Genomic DNA, 22,127 nt, shown 5'->3' on the forward strand with positions numbered 1-22,127 from the left:
CTGCTGCTGTTGCTGCTGTTGCTGCTGCTGCTGTTGCTGCCGATGTTGCTGCAGCAGCTGCTGTTGCTGTTGCTGCTGCTGCTGTTGCTGCTGCTGTTGTGCTGTTGCTGCCGCTGTTGTTGCGCTGCTGCTGCTGTGCTGCTGTTGCTGCCGCTGTTGTTGCTGTGCTGTTGCTGCTGCCGCTGTTGCTGCAGCCGCTGTTGCTGCTGCTGCGGGGGCGGTGGTGTCAGGGCGAGCGCCTGTCGCACCGTCGCCTCGTGCTGCTCCCGCAGGAGCCGCAGTTCCCGCAGAGCCGCGACGCTCAACTCCAGCCGCTCGCGAATTCTCTCCGGCGGAGCGGACACGCAGAGTGCCTTGGACATGGTGGTGGTGGTGATGGTGGTGGTGATGGTGGTGGTGGTGATGGTGGTGGTGGAGGTGGTGGTGGAGGTGGTGGTGGTGGTGGTGGAGGTGGTGGTGATGGTGGTGGTAGAGGTGGTGGGGTGGTGGTGGTGTGGTGATGGTGTGATGGTGTGGTGTGATGGTGGTGGTGGTGGTGATGGTGGTGGTGGTGGTGGAGGTGGTGGTGATGGTAATGGTGGTAGTGGTGGAGGTGGTGGTTGTGGTGGTGGTGGTGGTAATGGTGGTGATGGTGGTAATGGTGGTGATGATGGTGCTGGTGGAGGTGATGGTGGTGATGGTGATGGTGCTGGTGGTGATGGTGATGCTGCTAATATCGATGAATGTCCGTGTACACACGCGCACTGGAGGAGCAGCAGGAGAGGGGAGGGAAGAGCCACCGACTCCCGACAGAGCCACTGCTGCTGCTGTAGCTGTAGTAGTTGTAGCTGTAGTAGTAGTTGTAGTAGTAGCTGTAGTAGTTGTAGTAGCTGTAGTAGTAGCTGTAGTAGTTGTAGTAGTTGTAGCTGTAGTAGTAGTAGTGTACGTGACGCGGTGTCGTGGTGGGGTGAGTGGGTCAGGCTCAGGGGGTTTGTTGGGAGGTGCTGAGGGCTGGTGGGTGGGGGTCAGACAGCCGGTCACCGGCGTCACCCCCCCCCCCTCCTGGTGAACATCGCTCATTGGGCAGCAGCTGCCCCCTCCGTCTCCTCCCATTGGCAGACGCCTCCCCCCCTCCATGCCTCGCCCTCCCCCCTCTCCCACCTCCCTCCCCCTCCACCTCCCTCCCCCTCCCACCTCCCCCTCCTCCCCTCCCCTCCCTCCCCCTCCCCAGCCCTCCCCCTCCCCCTCCCCCTCCCACCTCCCTCCCCCTCCCACCTCCCCCTCCCTCCCACCTCCCCCTCCCACCTCCCCCTCCCTCCCACCTCCCCCTCCCACCTCCCCCTCCTCTCTCTCCCTCCTCTCCCACCTCCCCCACCCACCACCTCCTCCCTCCCCCTCCCACCTCCCCCTCACCACCTCCCACCTCCCTCCCCCTCCCACCTCCCCTCCCTCCCCCTCTCACCTGTGTGTACACACACACCCATGTGTGTGAGTCTATGTGTGTGTGTGTGAGTCTATGTGTGTGTGTGTGAGTCCATATGTGTGTGTAACTCCATGTATGTGTGTCTAAAGTCGATGTCTTTGTGCGTGTGGGTCAATGTTTGTGTGTAAGTCCATTGTGTGTGTCTGCACATGAAACAGGAGTTGTGTTGAGATGTTAAAACACAAAACAGAAACCTTTCGCAAGGAATCACGTCACTGAATTAGCCACACGAGGTACGTTACATTTTATTTGGTCTTTCGCTAAGAGTCACCTAGATAGGTTAAACATTAATATGTGTACACCTCCCACCACCCCTGTACCCCCCTACCCCTCCTGCACCCCTCATCCAGCAGTGGATAGAGTCTACCCTACGCGATATTGACTCTAGACGTGAGTATTGAGAAAGACATCCAAGGAATGTGCTTAAATAAACAACTTAGAGGCCACAATCGATTCTTGGCCAGAGCCTAAGCCACCACCCCTTGCTAATAAGTGACGTGTCGAGTCAACAGCCCACTGAGTCAACACTAAGGACACTGAGTCCTCAACACAGACGCGGGCGGGTGGGTGGGTTGAGAGCAGAGACCTCCACTCTCGGTCAAGTCGCGTGCTGACTCGCATCTTGCAGGGCTGCTGCTGCTGCTACTGCTGCACCATTGCTGCTGCTGCTGCTGTGGTGCTGTTGCTGGTACCTCTATCATCCAAGCCTCTCATCATCACCTGCTCCTGTGTGGGTGAGTGGGTGGATGAGTGTGTGGGTGGGTGAGTAGGTGAGTGGATGAGTGGGTGGGTGGGTGGGTGAGTGAGTGGGTGGATGAGTGTGTGGTGAGTGTGTGAGCGACTGGGTGAGTGAGTGAGCGACTGGGTGAGTGAGTGGGTGAGGGGGTGGGTGGGTGGATGAATGGGTGTGTGAGTGGGTAGGTGAGTGTGTGGGTGAGTGTGTGAGCGACTGGGTGGGTTAGTGTGTGAGCGACTGGGTGAGTGAGTGAGTGGGTGGGTGAGTGGGTGGGTGGGTGGGCGAGTGTGTGGGTGAGTGTGTGGGTGAGTGGGTGAGTGGATGAGTGGGTGAGGGGGTGAGTGAGTGGGTGAGTGGGTGAGTGAGTGTGTGAGTGGTTGGGTGAGTGGGTGGGTGAGCGACTGGGTGAGTGAGTGGGTGTGTGAGTGGATGAGTGGGTGGATGAGTGTGTGGGTGAGTGTGTGAGCGACTGGGTGAGTGAGTGGGTGGGTGAGTGTGTGAGTGGGTGTTGAGTGTGTGGGTTAGTGTGTGAGCGACTGGGCGAGTGAGTGAGTGAGCGATTGGGTCAGTGAGTGTGTGAGTGTGTAGGTGGGTGTGTGAGTGAGTGGGTGTGTGAGTGGGTGGGTGAGTGAGTGTGTGAGTGTGTAGGTGGGTGGGGTGAGTGGGTAGATGAGTGTGTGGGTGAGTGTGTGAGTGGGTGGTGAGTGTGTGTGTGAGTGAGCGAGCGACTGTGATGAGTGAGTGAGTGGGTGTGTGAGTTGGTGGGTGATTGAGTGGGTGTGTGCGTGGGTGTGTGAGTGGGTGGGTGAGCGACTGGGTGAGTGAGTGGGTGTGTGAGTGAGTGAGTGGGTGAGTGGGTGGGTAATAATATAATAATAATAGTACAATTTGTAACGCGCGCAAATTTGCAGACGTAGTGGCCGCAACTCAGAGGCGCGGAGCCAAGCTCAGAGTCACTCAAAGCACGTGGTTGAAGAGGTGAGTTTTTAAGTGTCTCTTGAAGGAGGCGATGAGGTGATGCTGCGAATGTGCAGAGGGATATCGTTCCAGACTGTTGGGGCTGCCACCGAGAAGCGGCGCGTAGACACGATGACCATCCTGGATCTTGGTATCGAGAGGAGGTCGTGAGTCGCGCTGCGCAGGCATCTGCCGTGTGCTGAGCTGCAAGTTGTCAGTAATGAAGAAAGATATGGCGGGCAGGCGGATATGAAGGCATTGTGGCAGAGGCAGGCGGTCTTGTATGTGACCCTACTGGCAATGGGGAGCCAGTTGAGAGCGCGGAGACGAGCTAGTGAGTCGAGGCGGGGATGAGTGTGGGCAATGACGACGCGTGCTAGGTATTTTGTAGTCTTTGAAGCTTCCTTAGGTTGCCAGCGGAGGTCCGGACAAGGACGGAGTTACAATAGTCAAGGCGAGACCCAACTATGCAACATGCCAAAGTGTTGGCAATTTCAGTAGAGATGAGAGGACGTATGTGTCTAAGAGCCTTCAGGTGAAAGTTACATGAGCTGATGATATGGTTGGTTTGACGGTCGAAGGATAAAGTTGAATCGAGGATGATACCGAGGTACCTGAAGTGGTCGGTGAACTTGTTGATGTGACCGAAGATGTGTATGTGTGTGGGGAGTGCTGCTGAATTGAGACGTTGCTTGTGTAGTGACATAAGAAGGGAGGGGCTGCTGGGGGCTCTGGGATCCCAGGCAAGTCCAGACGCTTAAGCCTCTGGGTGCCAGGCACTGGGTTCCCAGAGGGTCCAGACTATTAAGCCTCTGGGCACCAGGCGTTGGGTTCCAGGCGCTTAAGCCTTTTTGGCGCCGCCAACGGGGGGGGGGGGGCTGTGTGTGCTCTGTGGGATGTCTGGTGGCGCACACGGCCCCACCCCTCGTTAGACCAGGCATAAAAGGAGAGCTCCCTGGACGATCGGGGCCCAGTTGTAACTCAAGACCCAAGACCCACGACCAGCCATCTGAAGACCCTGGGATGCTGTGAGAGCCAGTGGTGGGACTCTGGAACTCCCGACTCTACGACCTTGTGAGGGCGAGTTGCAGAGCGTAGCCAGAGTAGAGTATCTAGGCTGTGTAGCTAGGCTGTGTACCTAGGCTGTAACAGAGTATCAGGACTGTTGGAGAGTTGGACTGTTGGAGTGTTGTATTGTAATAAAGAAGTTACCTCTACAAGTGTCTCCGGAACCCGTTACACTTGGTACCTAACATGATGGCCACTGACTTTTTCGGATTAAGGGCTAGGTTGTGTGCAGTGAACCATTGTTGCATGGCGGTGGTACATTCCGAGAGCCTCTCGAATCCAGATGCATTGCTAGAATCGATGGCGGTGAATATAATCGTGTCATCCGCGTATGAGTGATGCTTAACACCGAAGCTTGCAATGAGCCGGCCGATCGGGGAAGTGTAGGCTGTGAAGAGCAGGGAACCTAGTACAGAGCCTTGGGGAACCCCCCATTTTGAGGGTGTGGAGTTTATCCTGTTATGTACGAAACTTGGGAACCCTAGCTACATACAATGTCTGCTGCCAGTTTTATAGGGCTGAACATTGAAAATGTCTAAGTGTACAATTATTGCGATTACCATGTCTCTATAGTCGTGGTTGAAGAGACATTGTAATGTTTTTAAACTATTTATCTTTTCCTGTAATTTCTTGAAATTCTGTTTTGGCGGGTTAAGTAAAAACATGCCTTACAATGGCTGCCCATAAAAAATTGTTTTAATGCATTTGTTTTCTGCCTATTTGTTTTAGTGGCCAGGTACTGGGCCGATTCTGCTGCGAGACCCGAGTGTGTGTTTCGCCGGGGAGAGATGTAAAAATGTAGGTGAAGAATGAAATAAAAAATTAATAAAAATAAAATAATAAAAATCACGACGTTTCGGAAGCAACACAAGCTTCCGTCTTCAGGTGAAACTGTCACAGCCAAATATCTGTATCACTTGAAGACGGAAGCTTGTGTTGCTTCCGAAACGTCGTGATTTTTATTTATTTTAATTTCATTTTTTACCTACGTGACTTTACCGAAAAAAACTAAGAGTATGATTCCTTGCAGTCGTGAAAGCTTCAAATCTCGAAGATATCAAAATGGACGAGCGGTGCATGCATCATGACGATGAGGAGCTGCAGCAGCAGCAGCAGTCTCCAAACAATTGGAAGGCTCCTTCACTCACCATGCAGAATGCAGCTCAGTCTGTGCAGCAGTATCCTCCTGCCTTGGCAGAGGCAGTAACCCAGACTTGTCAGTCTCCACAGGCTCAGCCAGTTGAGCACACCCCACAAGTGCCTAAGGTGTCTTCTGGCAGCAGTCAGCGACCGAGTGGAAAGGCGGCTTCTGATACGAACTCCCAAGGTGATCACTTTGACTGCCCCTTGTTCACACACACGTGCTGTCTAGCTATTAAGACACATTTGAGGTTTTTGTAAATTATATAATTTCACTAATAGGGGTTTTCCCCTTTTTTCTGGCAACAAAACTGACACCTTTTGCAAGGAATAATGCTTACATTAACCACAATACTTGCAGTCAAATGCAAACAAAAAACAATACTCTGATAATTTATGCATTGTTTTTGAAACTGATTGGTCCACACCAGAGACAGCTTTCTTTAGAGCCTCGTCTCATATGGTTTTCGACCAGATGACGCCAAGTATTGTGGTTAATGTAAGTATGATTCCTTGCAAAAGGTGTCAGTTTTGTTGCCAGAAAAAAGGTGAAAACCCCTATATTTTAGTATATTTTGGTACTGGCAAAGGAGGTCCCATGATGACGCCTTTTGGCGTCATCTGGTCGAACACCATATGAGACTAGGCTCTAAAGAAAGCTGTCTCTGGTGTGGACCAATCAGTTTCAAAGACAATGCATAAATTATCAGAGTATTGTTTTTTGTTTGCATTTGACTGCAAGTATTGTGGTTAATGTAAGTGTAATAAAAGGACTCGAACACTTCTCTCTGTCTTCGTGTCTTTATTCAGGTTCACGTCTTTACCCACACGGCACTCTGTTATAACTCCTGTATTTGTAGCCCCCGGCTATTCACTGCTATTATAGCTTCCTCTCCCCTCTGACTCTCTGCTTCATCTACTGTAACCTCCTCCCTGCAGACTCGCTGCTACCCCTATGCAGACTCCCGCTGCTACCCCTATGTGCAGACCCTCTGGCTGTCACTGTATGCAGACCCGCTGCCCACCCTCTCTGTGCAGCCCCGCTGCTGACTGCAGCCTCCTCGCTGCTTCGGGTCGGTCACCGCTGGCCAACGGTGCCGATCCTCGCTCCCCCCGTGTTCGTGGCGATCTCGCCACACCCCGCTTCGCCCTTCGTGGCCTTCCTCTGTTCCTGGTTCCCCGTCACTCCCCTTGCTCTTCCGGTTCCCCTCCTTCTATACTCAACCCCTCTGCCCCCCACGTGACCTAACTCCTCCCCCCCTGACGGCGCCTCAGAAGGGCCGTTTACAACCGCATTACATCACCCTCCCCCCTAAAGAAAATCCAGCCGACCTCGGCTGAATTGCAACCTGAAAAGCAATGCGGGTGTAAAGGGCCAACACGCAAAAAGACACGAAGCATTGAAGAACATTATAACAATAACACAACACAACACAATCTAACGAAACGTGAGGGATTTCGAGCGAGTACGGGTAGCCGGGCCGTCCCGGACGGTCGGCGGCCCACCCGCCGAGCGGGAACGTGGAAGGGTTTTAGGGGCGACGGGCGCAAGTTCTTCCGTCGCCATTGGAGGCCCGCCACTGTCCCGCTCGCGTCCAGAAACATCCCGTACTCGCGTCCGCGGAGGGATAGGAAGAGCTGCAGGTCCCGTGGGTTCTGCGGCTCCGGTCGGCGTCCCACAAGCGGAAGGTCCTCCTCCCTGCGCTGTCACGGCCGGATTGTCTGTGAAGGGTACGACAGGCGCTCTCGCAAGGTCAGCAGACACAGGCAAGGGCGAGTCGGCAGCAACAGACCCCGGCAAGGCAACTTCGGGAGATGACGCATCCGGCCGTGGGGCAATGTATGGCTTCAACCGGGACGTGTGCACGAACCAACGCCGTGCACCAACCTGAACACGCGCCGACTGTGGGTTGGGAACCTCAATGAGGCGGACCGGACCCTGCCAAGGTCGATGTAATTTAGGAGATGTACCTGGCCGCACCTGTGGGCAATGAAGCCAGGCCAGGTCCCCCTTTTTCCAGGGACACTCCCCCTTTGAACGTCGGGCACACCGCTCATTCCTGGCCTGAGCCTTGGCAGTAGCCATGCGGGCATTTTCCCTCGCCTCAGCGACACGCCGAACGTTGTCCTTAATATACTCAGGAAGAGGCTTAACAGGCCCCCTCGCACCGGTTCCCAACTGGTCATGAATCGGCGGCACGTTCTCACGGCCGTACATAAGGAAAAACGGCGAGTATCCAGTAGCCGCGTGCGGCGTCATGCGATACGCCGAAAGCACCCCAGGGATATGCAAATCCCAATCAGATTGGTTTTCCCCGACTGTATGGCACAGCATGGCGGACAGAGTCCGATTCAACCGTTCCACCATACCATCCGTTTGCGGGTGGTAGGGGGACGTCCGTATCTTTTTAGTTCCAAGAGCCGCACACACCTCCCCCAACAATTTAGACGAAAAGTTACGTCCCTGATCCGTAAGGAGCCTCTCCGGAGCCCCTTTGTCCATTACATACCCAAATAGAAAGGCGTCAGTGATAGACGCCGCTGACTGGTCAGGCAAGGGCCAGGCCATCGGCCAGCGAGAGAGGTACTCCACCCCCACCAGTAAATACTTATTCCCTTTAGCTGATGGCGGAAAGGGTCCCAAAATATCTAACGCCACCAGCTCATTAACCCGAGATACTTTAATCGATTGTATCGGCGGAACATATGGATGTTTAGGCGGCTTACGGCGGGCACAATCGGGACACGCGCGAACGTGACCGACGACATCCGTCGTCATGCCGTGCCAATAATAGTCTCGTTGCAGCGTCAATAGGGTTTTCTGCACCCCCAGGTGTAAAAGTGTGTCACAGTGCAAAGATCTAATCAGCTCATAGCGCAATGACGCGGGCACAACGAGACGCCAGTGTTCCTGTATCCCTTCCCTCCACATCAGTAACCCATCTCGGAGAGCAGTTTCCGAATTACCACCCGCACCGACTTCCTTACCCGCCCTCTCCGTTCGTTTCCGTAACGACACCAAAGAATCGTCCAACATTTGCTCCCGAATCCACACAGACCTTGGAAGACGCAAAATCCCGTCAGCCGGTCCCCCTTCAACCGGTCCCGGTGTAAGCGGAGGTTCGAGAACATCCACTGCCCGCGCGACAGGCTGAGGGGGGGGCTGAGCCGGTCCACACCTATGCGTCCCCGACGCACACGCACAAGGGGATTGTTGCGGCAACCTGGACAGTGCGTCCGCGTTAGCGTGACGCACACCCTTCCGATGGTGAATTTGGAAGGAGAATTCTTGCAACGTGTCCAGCCATCTCGCCAATTGTCCGGATGGCTGGTCCATCTTAAGAGCGTACTGCAAGGCCGCATGGTCCGTTCGGACAATAAACGACCGACCGTACAGATACGGTCGAAATTGGCGGAGAAAATACACAATAGCCAAAAGTTCCCTGCGAGTGACGCAGTAACGAGTTTCCGCGGGAGACAAAACCCGACTCCCGTACGCCACCACACGCTCAACACCACCTTTTGACTGGGACAACACCGCCCCAATCCCGGTGTCACTCGCATCAGTATCCAGAATGAAGGGATGTTCAAAGTCCGGATAATCCAACGTCGGCGCAGTAGCCAGTAGATCGCGCAGGCTCCGAAACGCCGCCTCCTCCGGCGGTCCCCACACAAATTTGTGCCCCTTCCCAGTAAGGAGATGCAAAGGCCTGGCGATAGTAGCGAAATTCGGAACAAACCTCCGGTAATATGAGGCGAACCCCAAAAACCGACGCACATCACCCACCGTGGCGGGGGTTGCCCAATCCCGGACACACGCAGTTTTCTCTGGATCCGTGGCCACCCCGTCCGCACTAACAATATGTCCCAAGTATCGAACGGAACGTTGCAGTAGATGACATTTCTTAGGCTTGAATTTCAAATTAGCAGAACGCATTCTGGCAAAAACGGCCTCCAACCGCAATAAATGCTCATCAAATGTGCGGCTGAAGACAATAATATCATCTAAATAAATGAGACATGTCTCCCACTGCAACCCCGTCAATACCAACTCCATCAATCTCTGAAAGGTGGCAGGGGCTGCATTCAACCCCATCGGCAGACAGTTAAATTGGAACAACCCCTGCGGCGTACGGAACGCTGTCTTTTCCCGCGAGGGCTCGTCAAGGGGAAGCTGCCAGAAGCCCGAAGAGAGATCTAGCGTTGAAAAAAACTTAGCCCCTGACAAGGCGTCGAGAGAATCGTCCATACGCGGCAGGGGATACGCATCTGCCACCGACACTTTATTCAACTTCCGAAAATCCACACAAAATCGTAATTTACCATCTTTCTTTTTAACCAACACGACAGGCGCGCCCCACGGGCTATTAGACGGAGATATAATATCCGCTTTCAACATGTCTTCCACTGCCCCTCGCACGTGCTCACGCTCAGCCGGACTCATCCGACGCGAGTTCAAGCGGATAGGGGCCGCGTCCCCCGTTTCGATGTGATGAGAGAGCAGCGAGGTGCGTCCCAAGTCCAAATCGTCCGAGCTAAACACATCGGAATAGCTCGCTAATAATTTATGAATCGCACAACGCTGCTCAGCGGAAAGGGCCGAATTTTCCGCACATAGTTCGGCGATCCAACGATCGTCCACCCCTCCGTCGTGTGAAACACCACCCACCAGCCCCCCGTCCGGAATGTCACTCTGAGCCGTAAACGCCGTAGTGGCGTGTGCCACAACGGTACCAGCCGGCACACACACGCTTTCAGAACTCGCATTTAACACCTGCAAAAACGGGCGTTGATCCGGACGGACAATGGTTTGCGCCCCCACCAGTGCCAATCCGCCCGTAACAGCGGCGGACGGCGACAGCAAAATTCCACAAGCACCCTGCCGACCCGGAACCGGCTTCCGGTATCGTAGGGGAATGAGCATCTGCGAGCCAGGTGGAATATCAACTGAAACTTCCGATAACGCCTGCACCTGGGCAACCGGAGCCGGTCGCCCCCAGGTGGACTGTAAAAACGCCAATTTGCGGCCCCCTGGTAGTTCAATGCAATTTTCATTGATTCTAATTAGAATGGGCATCTTAGCCAAAAAATCCGTGCCCAACAAGCAAGGGACCGCCAGGGACCTCGAAATTAACACAACGCCCGAGGCCGAGACCCCCCCGATAGAAATATTAGCGTCCACCTGTCCCACGATGCCCATACTACCCCCGTTCGCAGCGATGCAGGAAGCGTAAGCCGGCCTCACGGCCCCCGGTGGGATGTTCAAAAGATGGAATATGACATCCGAAATAATGGTCGCGGACGCCCCGGAATCCACCAAAATACGCACGTCCACCCCTTGGATCGACCCCGGTACAGTGGACGAACCTGTAGCGGCCGCGACAACCCGCCGAGCCAACTTACGCCACTGCGTTATCGAGCGACAAGGCGCAGATACTGGCCTCCCATATTTTAGAACATCCGCGTCGCACAACAACGGCGATGAGTGAGGTGTCAGGCCTTGCCGGGTGTCTGGTGCGCACCGACTTGCCTGTGCCGGAGGGTCTTTCTTTGGGACGTCCGCGATCGAGGCCTCCTGCTGGGGCGGCCCCGGAACCCGGGCCCAGCAGTCCCTGGCATAGTGGCCCCGACGGCCGCAGCGGAAACAGTCGACGTCGGGTCGGCGCGCAGCAGGCACCCCGTCCCGACGTGGCCGCGCCGGCGGCGGAGCCCGCAGCCCCGGCCCGCTTCGAGCCGGCCACGGAGTGGAGGCGGCCGACAGCTCCTTTGGGCCGGTCGCATCCGGCACGTACACGGCCTTTGTAGGGTCCCACCCTACGGCCCCCCCATCGACGACAGGACCGCCCGTCCACGCCGTGACTTGTTTCCAGCGGCGGAGATTGAACTGGGCGTCCAAACACTTGGCCGCGGTCCGGGACGTGAGTTTCTCGTGACCGCACGCCGGCATAGGAATGCCCAGATCCCGGGATAACTCCAACATCTTCCCCAAGATGAGAGGTTCCAGCAGGTCAGGCTCCGTCTCCGGGTAAGCGGCCATCGCGAGTTCCAGCACGGCGCCCCTGTACGCTACAGGCGACTCCTCCGGTGCGCGTTGCCGCTGCACGAAGCGGCGATGGGCGTCATCCGGTGGCTCGTACGCGTCCGCCATTTCGTCGAACACTCCACGCAATGTTTTCTTCTTCGCAGCTTTTATAGAGCGAAAAAAACGAACAGACTCATCGTCAAGGAGAGTCGGAAGCACCTCCAGCGCCTCGGCGTCCGTCCACCTTGCCGTTCGTACCGCCGCCAAAAATCGACAAGCGAACGCACTCCAATCGCCCCCGATGGAGAACTCCTTAACAGTTGTAAGGTGACGACTGCGGCTCCTTGGCCTGCTTCCGTCCGTCACCGACTCTTCCGGCGGCAAGTTCAGCAAGGCGTCGCAACGCGGTGTCGCCAAGATGGCGGACGATCCTCGTGGCGGCCCCAAAATGGCGGCTTCCCGCCTTCCGTGGTGCGCCACGCCCAAGATGGCGTCTTCACGCCGCGTGGCCGATGGCGGCGCCATCGAAGACGACCCGGGCTCCTGCCGATCACCACCATCACCTTCCAACGCCGCCCTTGGCGTGACAAGGTCACACAACTCCGTGATGACGGTTTTTAGGGTCGCCAGTTGCTCCGCCATCCGGGTCCATCTTAAATCTTCGTCCTTCAACGCAGATGGGTCGGACGCAGCGGCAACCTCCTCCACACCCGGGCCCTCACGGATCTCTCCCTCCGCCGAAGTGAAGCCGACCTCAGGAGGAAGATCGTCGTCGTCCGATGATGAAGCCGACGCCGGAGATGGGATATTCTTCTTCCTCAGTTGTTTCGCCATGCCGTTTCACTTCTGACTCCAGTGTAATAAAAGGACTCGAACACTTCTCTCTGTCTTCGTGTCTTTATTCAGGTTCACGTCTTTACCCACACGGCACTCTGTTATAACTCCTGTATTTGTAGCCCCCGGCTATTCACTGCTATTATAGCTTCCTCTCCCCTCTGACTCTCTGCTTCATCTACTGTAACCTCCTCCCTGCAGACTCGCTGCTACCCCTATGCAGACTCCCGCTGCTACCCCTATGTGCAGACCCTCTGGCTGTCACTGTATGCAGACCCGCTGCCCACCCTCTCTGTGCAGCCCCGCTGCTGACTGCAGCCTCCTCGCTGCTTCGGGTCGGTCACCGCTGGCCAACGGTGCCGATCCTCGCTCCCCCCGTGTTCGTGGCGATCTCGCCACACCCCGCTTCGCCCTTCGTGGCCTTCCTCTGTTCCTGGTTCCCCGTCACTCCCCTTGCTCTTCCGGTTCCCCTCCTTCTATACTCAACCCCTCTGCCCCCCACGTGACCTAACTCCTCCCCCCCTGACGGCGCCTCAGAAGGGCCGTTTACAACCGCATTACATAAGTATGATTCCTTGCAAAAGGTATCAGTTTTGTTGCCAGAAAAAAGGTGAAAACCCCTATTAGTATATTTTGCTACTGGCAAAGGAGGTCCCATGATGACATAATTTCAATGTATTATTCTGAAAGAAATTGTCCCTGCGTGTACTCGCCTTACCTGTCCGCTTTTTGCCACTTAACCAAATCCTCAGGCTGCGTGAAAGTGGTGCACGACATGCTGATGACTTCAAGCAACTGTGGCAGCAATTGGCCATCCGACCAAGAAGACATATTTCACCTCCTGGTAGTTACCTGCTTTCGTTTAAATTCCTCGTTTTCCGCACTCATTGACATGTTAATTTTGTCTCTAACCCTCCCTCTCTCTGCCACTGCCCCCTCTGCCTATTTAAGGCCACTCCACAGAGACGATCTCCCTCTCTGTACCTGTGTTACTCTCTCTCTATGTATCTTGGTGATATCTGTCTGCTCATATGTCTGTCTATAGTTGTTCTGGTTAGAATGTTTTGTTGCTATTTCATTTATACCTGATGATGATTGCTTGTGTTGCAATAGAAACGTCGTGATTTTTATTTTATTTTACTTTTATTAATTTTTATTTTTTACCTACGTGACTTTACCGAAAAAACCTAAGAATATGAATCCTTGCAGTCACGAAAGCTTCAAATCTAGAATTCACAATAAGCATTTGATGTTTTAAAGAATTTGCTCTGCGGTCTGTATGTGTGTAGGTGCACGGGAGAGAACATTTTGAAATATTAAAGAAAATCAAGGAAAGCCTGGAGCTGGTCCGAATGCTGCCCAAGGATGTTGCCAATGTGTTGCGCAACCTGCAGCAACAACGGTACGTGAACACGAAATAGACAATCGCTGCTCGTGCGAGACAAGTTCCCGATTGCTGCTGTAATTAAATGGTAGCAACAGAAGGGAAGTAGTAAAATGATAAAAAGAAAAATAATAAAATAATTCTCAGGACGTTTCGGCCACAACGCAAGCAGCCGTCCTCAGGTGAAAACCAGGTCTGTCGAGGCGACAGCGTCTGAATGAAACAGCACATGCGCTTGGAGCATGTATATAAGCTGGGTTGGAAGGGGGGGAAAGGGCGCCTTGACAAAATAATTTGCATATCAAGAGGAATTTAGCATATTTCCATATCCCCTCCCTTTGATGCTGCTAATCCTGCATAATGCATGGGCATGAGTAGTACTAATCACATACCTGCATTTCCCATAAATATGCTAAATTCCTCTTGATATGCAAATTATTAGCGAATAATGTTTTAATTTTAAATCATTTTAAATCATTCACAGAGAATGTTTTGTATTATTTCAACGAAATACATATGACAACGCTTTATAAAATTTGACATCCTGCACCGACATTTTAATTTGAAGCTGCTATTTGCTAGCCTGTTGACTGTTCGACTGTCAAACAGCCATTATTCAATTCATGTTCATGGTGATGCAAATCTGTCTTGATTTTCCAGCTGCTACTCCATTATACACTGCACAACTACATAATGGAATCTGACATGTTACATACAAATCTGAATTTGAAGGTACTATTGGTTTCACAGTGACACTTGCTCACCTACTTTCAAGCAGTCATTGCCATCCGGTTAGAGCAATGCAGTTGCGAAGTTTGTTCCAATTGACGTGATTGACAAACGGCTTCCTGTTGGATGCACCAAAGTGTTGCTTTTTAAATCCTTTATATTAAGTTCGCTTGCTTGCGCGCTTACGACCGTGCAAATCTTTCGGTCGTTTTTTAACCCACTTCCCGTGATCCAATCGAGCTGACATTTTGCACACAGACTCGTTGTGCGTGACAATTTATTTTCGTGAAAATTTGTTTCCAAAATTTTCCACTTTTTAGGAAAAAAAAATTTCATATTTAATTTAAAATACCAATGTGATAAAAATGAAACTCTTACTCAAGAAATACAGAAATTAATAATAAAATAAAACCGATGCCACGCATATAAAGGATTTATAGTGAAAAACTTTGTTTTTACGGGTTAATTTTTTTATTTTGGATTCGAAATGTTGGAAAAGCAATCCTTGTTTGCAAGATCACATTTTTGTATTTTATTAATATTTTCCTCTGACATACTATATGGGAGATGCTGAGCATGACAGATGCATGGACACTGAACTTTCTGTATAATTCCTGACTGGTATGTGTGAGTTGGTAAAGGTGTGAAGCATCAACATAGGTGGAGATTTGTGCATGGCTCGCTGTGGGCAATGTATATAGGATGGTCACCCACGCTGAACCCAACTTAGCTTATGAGATCAGATGCATTGCAGTTGATGTTGTGATAAGCATGTGGGGCATTATCAGAGTTTAACTCATTGGAATGTGGATTATATCTTCATATTTTAACTTTAAGCACATGTCCATCTTATGATCCAAATGGAAAATATCTAAAAAAAGATTTCCATATTCAAAAATTATGCAATATATCAATATTGTCTATGTAATGTAAATAACTCCCATGTTGGTTATGAATACTGTGCAGTCGTTCATTGACATCAGGTTGTGCAATGAGAAAAGATGCAGTTGTCATGTGCATCAACCACTATTTTTTTGAGTTTTTTAAATCCTTTATATTAAGTTCACTTTCTTGCTTGCTTGCGCGCTTACGACCGTGCAAATCTTTCGGTCGTTTTTTAACCCACTTCCCGTGATCCAATCGAGCTGACACACAGACTCGTTGTGCGTGACAATTAATTTTCGTGGAAAAAATGTTCCTAAATTTTCCACTTTTTAGGAAAAAAAAACGTTTCACTAACACAATCATATATTTTTCCTAAACACAGAAAATTATTCAAGAAAACAACAAAAATGTACAATATAAACAATCATACAAAAACTGAAAACCTTATAATCCTTATATACGACTTTCCTTATATTTAATTTAAAATACCAATGTGATTAAAATGAAACTCTTACTCAAGAAAAACAGAAATGAATAATAAAATAAAACCGATGCCACGCATATAAAGGATTTATAGTGAAAAACTTTGTTTTTATTTTATTTGACTTTTATTAATTTTAATTTTTTACCTACGTGACTTTACCGAAAAAAACCTAAGAATATGAATCCTTGCAGTCACGAAAGCTTCAAATCTAGAATGAAAAAATAAAATTAAACCGATGCCACGCATATAAAGTATTTATAGTGAAAAACTTTGTTTTTACGGGTTATTTTTTTGGGTTTTTTCTCCCTCCCAGACACGTGACGGAATTGCGTGGCAGGCCGTCCAACCTCAGCCGACACGGCAGCGAGTGTTCACAGGAAGTCTTGGCCGGCAGCCAGGGATCCTCCAGTGCCGGCGAAGGTTCCTCATCAGGTGACACAAGCTTTCCCTGCTCGGCGCAGCACATTTCTCTGCACGGAACGTGGCGGCATGCGCTAGAATTGAAAGACGCGACACAATTTGCCACAGTGATACGCAGTCTTCTTGGTTCTTTCGGTAAAGTCGTCACGTAGAAGGGAAGTAATAAAATAATAAAAATAAAACGCGATAAAATACAATTCTCACGACGTTTCGGCCACAACGCAAGCAGCCGTCCTCAGGTGAAGAACAGGTCTGTCAGACGCTGTCTTTCCGACAGACCTGTTCTCCACCTGAAGACGGCTGCTTGCGTTGTGGCCGAAACGTCGTGAGAATTATTTTATGATGTTTTATTATTTTATTACTTCCCTTCTACGTGACGACTTTACCGAAAGAACCAAGAGGATGAATTCAATATTACTCGTATATGTGTTGAGGTGTAAATGTTTTTATTGCGAATGCTCATCCACTGGTTGCAGGCGTTGCACAGAATGTTGTGACGGGTGAAGCAAATGGATCCAATGGTCCCCCACGGCCACCGGACGGAGACAACCCACGGGCCCGGCTTGGAACCCTGCCGGACAGCGGCAAGCCTGGCAACGCTCTTTACAAGTAAGTGCCCGTTAGGTGCATCATCGTCGCCACCTTTAAACATCGTCGTCATTTTTCGATTTAAAGCTTTCGTGACTGCAGGGATTCATCTTCTTGGTTCTTTCGGTAAAGTCACCACGTAGAAGAGAAGTAATAGAATAATAAATATAAAACATAATAAAATAATATAATAATATAATATACATGATAAAATAATTCTCACGACGTTTCAGCCACAACGCAAGCAGCCGTAACGTCGTGAGAATTATTTTATTATGTTTTATTTTTATTATTTTATTACTTCCCTTCTACGTGACTTTACCGAAAGAACCAAGAAGATGAATCCCTGCAGTCACGAAAGCTTTAAATCGAAACGCAAAGTTCGTAATGCAGTTTGGGCTGATTTTTGCACTTGGATTTCCAATAAAAAATGTCATTATTTTCCATAGGGATATACAGTACAAGCAATGTAAGTGTTGCTTCACATGTTATTTCTAATCGCAATGTTGACGGAGTAAAAATGTGCAAGTTAATGTAATACAGCCGTACAAAGTACTTGTTCGTGCTTCTTGTATTTGGTATTAACATTTTGGAGCCTTGTGTGTTGTTGTTTTTTCGTGTCTCAAGCTTCCTGAAACAAATCGACTGCTTGGAGTTTTTGGAGAATTTCACTTCACGTGGATTGTCGAGTGTCCAACAGCTGATGGACGTTACTCTACAGGCAAGTTCCTACGGACGCTTCCATGCAAACTACGCGTGTTTTTTAACGTTTACAGGATTGGGATTTATTTTTAAGTTGTGCAAGTTTTTCTGCAACATAAAAAAATGCACAAAGAAGCTTGGAGAAGATGGAAGGTTGGAATTAAACTTGTAAAGAGTTAATACGTGTGTGGGTGAGTGGTGAGTGGTGAGGGTGAGTGGTGAGCGTGAGTGGTGAGGGAGAGAGGTGAGTGTGAGTGGTGAGGGTGAGTGGTGAGGGTGAGTGGTGAGTAGTGAGGATTGTCGTGCCACAAGAGGGGGCTCTGGGACCCTAGGCAGAGAAGCCCTTGGCGGCAGGCGCTAGGATCCCAGGCACCCCAGACACTTAAGCCTCTTGGCGCCAGGCGCTAGGATCCCAGGCACCCCAGACAGTTAAACCCCTTGGCGCCACCAACGGGGGGGGGGGGGCTGTGTGCGCTCTGTGGGATATCTGGAGGCACACACAACCCCACCCCTCGTTGGGCACGAGGCATAAAAGGGCAGCTCCCTGGCCGATTGGGGCCAGTCGCAGGTCAAGACCCGCCAGCCAGCCAGCTTAGGACCCTGTACCCCCTCGTCCCGCTTGTCCTTGTAAGGGCCGGGGCGCTGTGAGGGCCAGTGGTGGGACTCTGGGACTCCCGGCTCTACGTCCTTGTGAGGGCGAGTTCCGAGGAAGCCAGAGTCCAGACCCGCACCTTGGCTGGGTCGGGTCAGGTAGCCTCCCCTAGGGTAGTTGTAGCCGGAGGACCCCAGAGCGTAGCCAGAGCAGTGTACCTAGGCTGTGTACCTAGGCTGTGTACCTAGGCTGTGTACCTAGGCTGTGTCGCTAGGCTGTGTATTTAGGCTGTGTACCTAGGCTGTGTCGCTAGGCTGTGTACCTAGGCTGTGTATCTAGGCTGTGTACCTAGGCTGTGTCGCTAGGCTGTGTACCTAGGCTGTGTACCTAGGCTGTGTACCTAGGCTGTGTACCTAGGCTGTGTACCTAGGCTGTGTATCTAGGCTGTGTACCTAGGCTGTAACAGAGTATCAGGACTGTTGGAGTGTTGTATTGTAATAAAGAAGTTACCTCTACAAGTGTCTCCGGAACCCATTACACGTGGATACCGAAACATGCAAATAAGAAACATTGACAACTGCAAAAAAGTAGATGGGCTTCGGCAAGGGAACATCACTGGACAGCATTGTGGCTGGGAAACAAGACCGGTGTTGGAGTGGCATCCAAAGTAGAGCACACATCACCAAGAGGATGACCACCACAGAGATTCGAGTTGTGAGATTAGTTCGTGTGTAGTTGATAGATGGATCGTCACATAGCTCGAGTGAGGAGGCTGAGGAGTCCTGATCCAGTAGTGGGTACAAATAAAACACATTCCTCCTGCGGAGGGAGCGGGTAGGAACGTTGGGTTGCTCGGTCAATGGCCAACTGTGAGGGCCGGGCACAAGCCGTCGTGAGTAGGTTAAACGTTGAGTTTTATAAGGGCACCACGGGGTGACCAGCCCCTCCCCACCCAGCCCCACCCCTCCCCACCCAGCCCCTCTCCACCCTCCCCACCCAGCCCCTCCCCTCCCCACCCTCCCCTCCCCACCCAGCCCCTCCCCACCCTCCCCTCCCCACCCAGCCCCACCCCTCCCATTTTTGGATGCACGACGGACAGACACAATAATCCCCTGTGGGCTGGTGGAACCAGGTGGTTCCTACCAGTACTACCGACTGATTTTGTACATTACTCTGAGGAATACACGTCGTCAGAAATTTGAAGAATGTTGTATCGTACACTATGGGAACCTCATTTGCCAGTAAAAATATCATAATTGTTTTTTTACCCTTCTATCTGGCAACAAAACTGACACCTTTTTACAAGGAGTCATGTTTGTATAGACCGCAATACTTGTCTCGGGTGTGGACCAATCAACTTCAAGGACAGTGCATACATTATCAGAGTTATGTTTTTTGTTTGCATTATGACTGCAAGGTATTGCGGTCTATACAAACATGACTCCTTGTAAAAAGGTGTCAGTTTTGTTGCCAGATAGAAGGGTAAAAAAACAATTATCAATGTTGTATCGCTGAACAAAATTTGGTGTGTGTGTGTGTGTGTGCATATTTTCTGTGTTTCGCTGGATTTTAGGACTTGGATGAACTGGGAGTCCCAGAAGCCAAAAAGCGACTGCTATTGAGTGGAATCGAAGAGCATGGCGTGTCCACCACGATCTCCAGCGAGACGACACTGCAGCGCTCGTCCAGTGAAGAGACAGTCCACCTCAGCTCCGAGGACGACGACGATGACGGCATCGACACCAAGGACGGCATCCGTGCCAAAGTGTTCCCAGCGCTGCGGCCCTCTGGCAGTCATCTGTCCTCTGTCGGCAATCGGTATCGCAAAAGCAGCATTGCCAAATACAATTTGCGAGCGCACGCTCGCCAAGCCGTTGACTTTCCTTGTGCTGGCAGCTGGGGAGGCAGTAGCAGCCTGGAGGTGCCCAGGAGCAAGATGCCAAAATTGTCTTCATGCTCTGACATCGAAGAAGAGGGGCTGGAGTGAGGAGAGGAGGGGGGTGATAGATGGATGATGGTGGGAGGTTGTGTGGGCCGTGGGATACACTTTGTATGAAAAGCCCTTGGGGTAAATAAGCTGGTGTCTTTCGATTGAAAGCTTTCGTGACTGCAGGGATTCATCTTCTTGGTTCTTTCAGTAAAGTCACGGTCGACAGACCTGTTCTCCACCTGAGGACGGCTGCTTGCGTTGTGGCCGAAACGTCGTGAGAATTATTTTATGTTTTATTTGTATTATTTTATTATTTCCCTTCTACGTGACTTTACCGAAAGAACGACGTTTCGGCCAGAACGCAAGCAGCCGTCCTCAGGTGAAGAACAGGTCTGTCGAGAAGACAGAGTCTGTTTTTATTTATTATTATTTTATTTCCATTCTACGTGACTTTACCGAAAGAACCAAGAAGATGAATCCCTGCAGTCACGAAAGCTTTAAATCGAAATTCCTTTGAGCTTGCTTGCATAGTTTTTTTTTTTACAGAATGCAGTCAATAAAATATAAAGCAGCATCTTGGCTTTACTACCCAAGGCAGGAACTTGTCTCTTCCAAGAAAGAAGTGAATGACTTGTCAGTTTTGTTCCTACTTAATTTTGGAGCTTTCGTGACTGCAGGAATTATTCTTTGGTTTTTTCGGTAAAGTCACATATAAAGATAAAACGTGCCGTTTAAGTCATCTGGAGTTGAAATATACAACACGTTTTGTTTCCATGCAGAGGAGATAGCCATGTTCAGAGCCATGTGCTTTTTTGTTGTGTTGCATTTGCTCGACTGTTGAAAGATCGTTTCAAATTTGCATCTTTGGGAAGGATGAACACGAAGTGGGAAGGTTTTTGCAAAATCAGATGTTCTCATACTCCAGGAGATTGTTGTATGGGGTCTGTCTGCTATAACCTACTTGATAAAAACCCCAAAAATGCCTAAATAAAGTTGATTTGTGACATGTTCCATTCTGCAAAGTTTTATAGACTTTGCTGCTGGTAGCAGATGTAGAGAGAACAACACCTGTCTACACTTCATGTTCATGGAACTGTCTTAAGCGTATATATGCAGTGGGTTTTTTTAAATCCTTTATATTAAGTTCACTTGCTTGCTTAGGACCGTGCAAATGTTTTGGTCGTTTTTTAACCCACTTCCCGTGATCCAATCGAGCTGACATTTTGCACACAGACTCGTTGTGCGAGACAATTAATGTTCGTGAAAATTTTTTTCCAAAATTTTACACTTTTTAGGGAATTTTTTTTATAAATATTTAATTACCAAATGCTTAATGGTGGCAGGCAATCATCTGACCCATAGGTGGCAGCCATCTCAAGCCAGAGGACGAGAGGACTCTAGCCGCCACGCATATAAAGGATTTATAGTGAAAAACTTTGTTTTTACGGGTTAATTTTTTGTTACAGGTAGGAACAACAGTTCCCCACTGCCCACCAGGGATTATTTGTCTGTCGTGCATAGCCCCTCCCACCGTGTAGCACGCTCGCGGATTGGTTGAAGTGCGTCACGTGACCGCGAGCTTTCTGCCCAACCAAGTTCCTAGCTGGCCACTGTGAAGGAACGTGATTGTGCTGTGGATTCAGAAACCCGAGTTTGAGGGTGACATCCGAACTGCTGTATGTTTGGGCGCTGACCACTGGTGAAGTACCCGTCTGGTCACTCACTGCCTTCATCTTGGGAGTGGATTGAAAAAGGGCTGTTGATATTATTGAGCTTTGATTAAAAGCCAAAAACCTTTAAAGTACAATTTGAGGAATTGTTTTTCTGGATAAACCACTCGGAAAAAATATATCCAATGTTTGAGTTTGCATAAGGAGCCCAAAACCACCTGTACGTTTTGCAATGTGCTTTATATTTTGTAGCAATCGCTGCCTTTCATGTAAACTGGTACCAGGTGCATACAGCGCATGGGAACGTTCAATTCGAATGCGCAATTCCCTGGAATAGCCACAGTGTTGATTTGTTTAAACAAGTTTTGACAATAAAAACAACTCTCTTTGAACCGTTAACACGATCTTTTCTGACGGTGTTTTTAATCCAATGTGGCGCGATAGAAACATTTTATTTGCCTTCGTACACGGGTTGATATTGACGGAGCACAGGCGAGTATCACTTTGACGCTGGGGTGGATTGA

General features: G+C 50.4%; 1 protein-coding gene across 1 annotated transcript; it reads left to right on the forward strand.

The window, feature by feature from the left end:
• The first annotated feature begins 3,754 nt into the window (after positions 1–3,754).
• On the forward strand, positions 3,755–19,990 carry LOC133352773 (tumor protein p73-like). The gene is made up of 9 exons (XM_061568639.1): positions 3,755–3,777; positions 4,953–5,009; positions 5,276–5,550; positions 12,972–13,063; positions 13,509–13,621; positions 16,015–16,133; positions 16,598–16,730; positions 17,337–17,430; positions 19,577–19,990. The coding sequence occupies exons 1-9, from the start codon at positions 3,755–3,757 to the stop codon at positions 19,988–19,990; spliced, it is 1,320 nt and encodes a 439-aa protein (XP_061424623.1).
• The last annotated feature ends 2,137 nt before the right edge of the window (positions 19,991–22,127 follow it).

Source organism: Lethenteron reissneri, chromosome 5, assembly GCF_015708825.2.
Source record: "Lethenteron reissneri isolate LAM-NWPU_2019-01 chromosome 5, ASM1570882v1, whole genome shotgun sequence".
NCBI lineage: Eukaryota > Metazoa > Chordata > Hyperoartia > Petromyzontiformes > Petromyzontidae > Lethenteron > Lethenteron reissneri.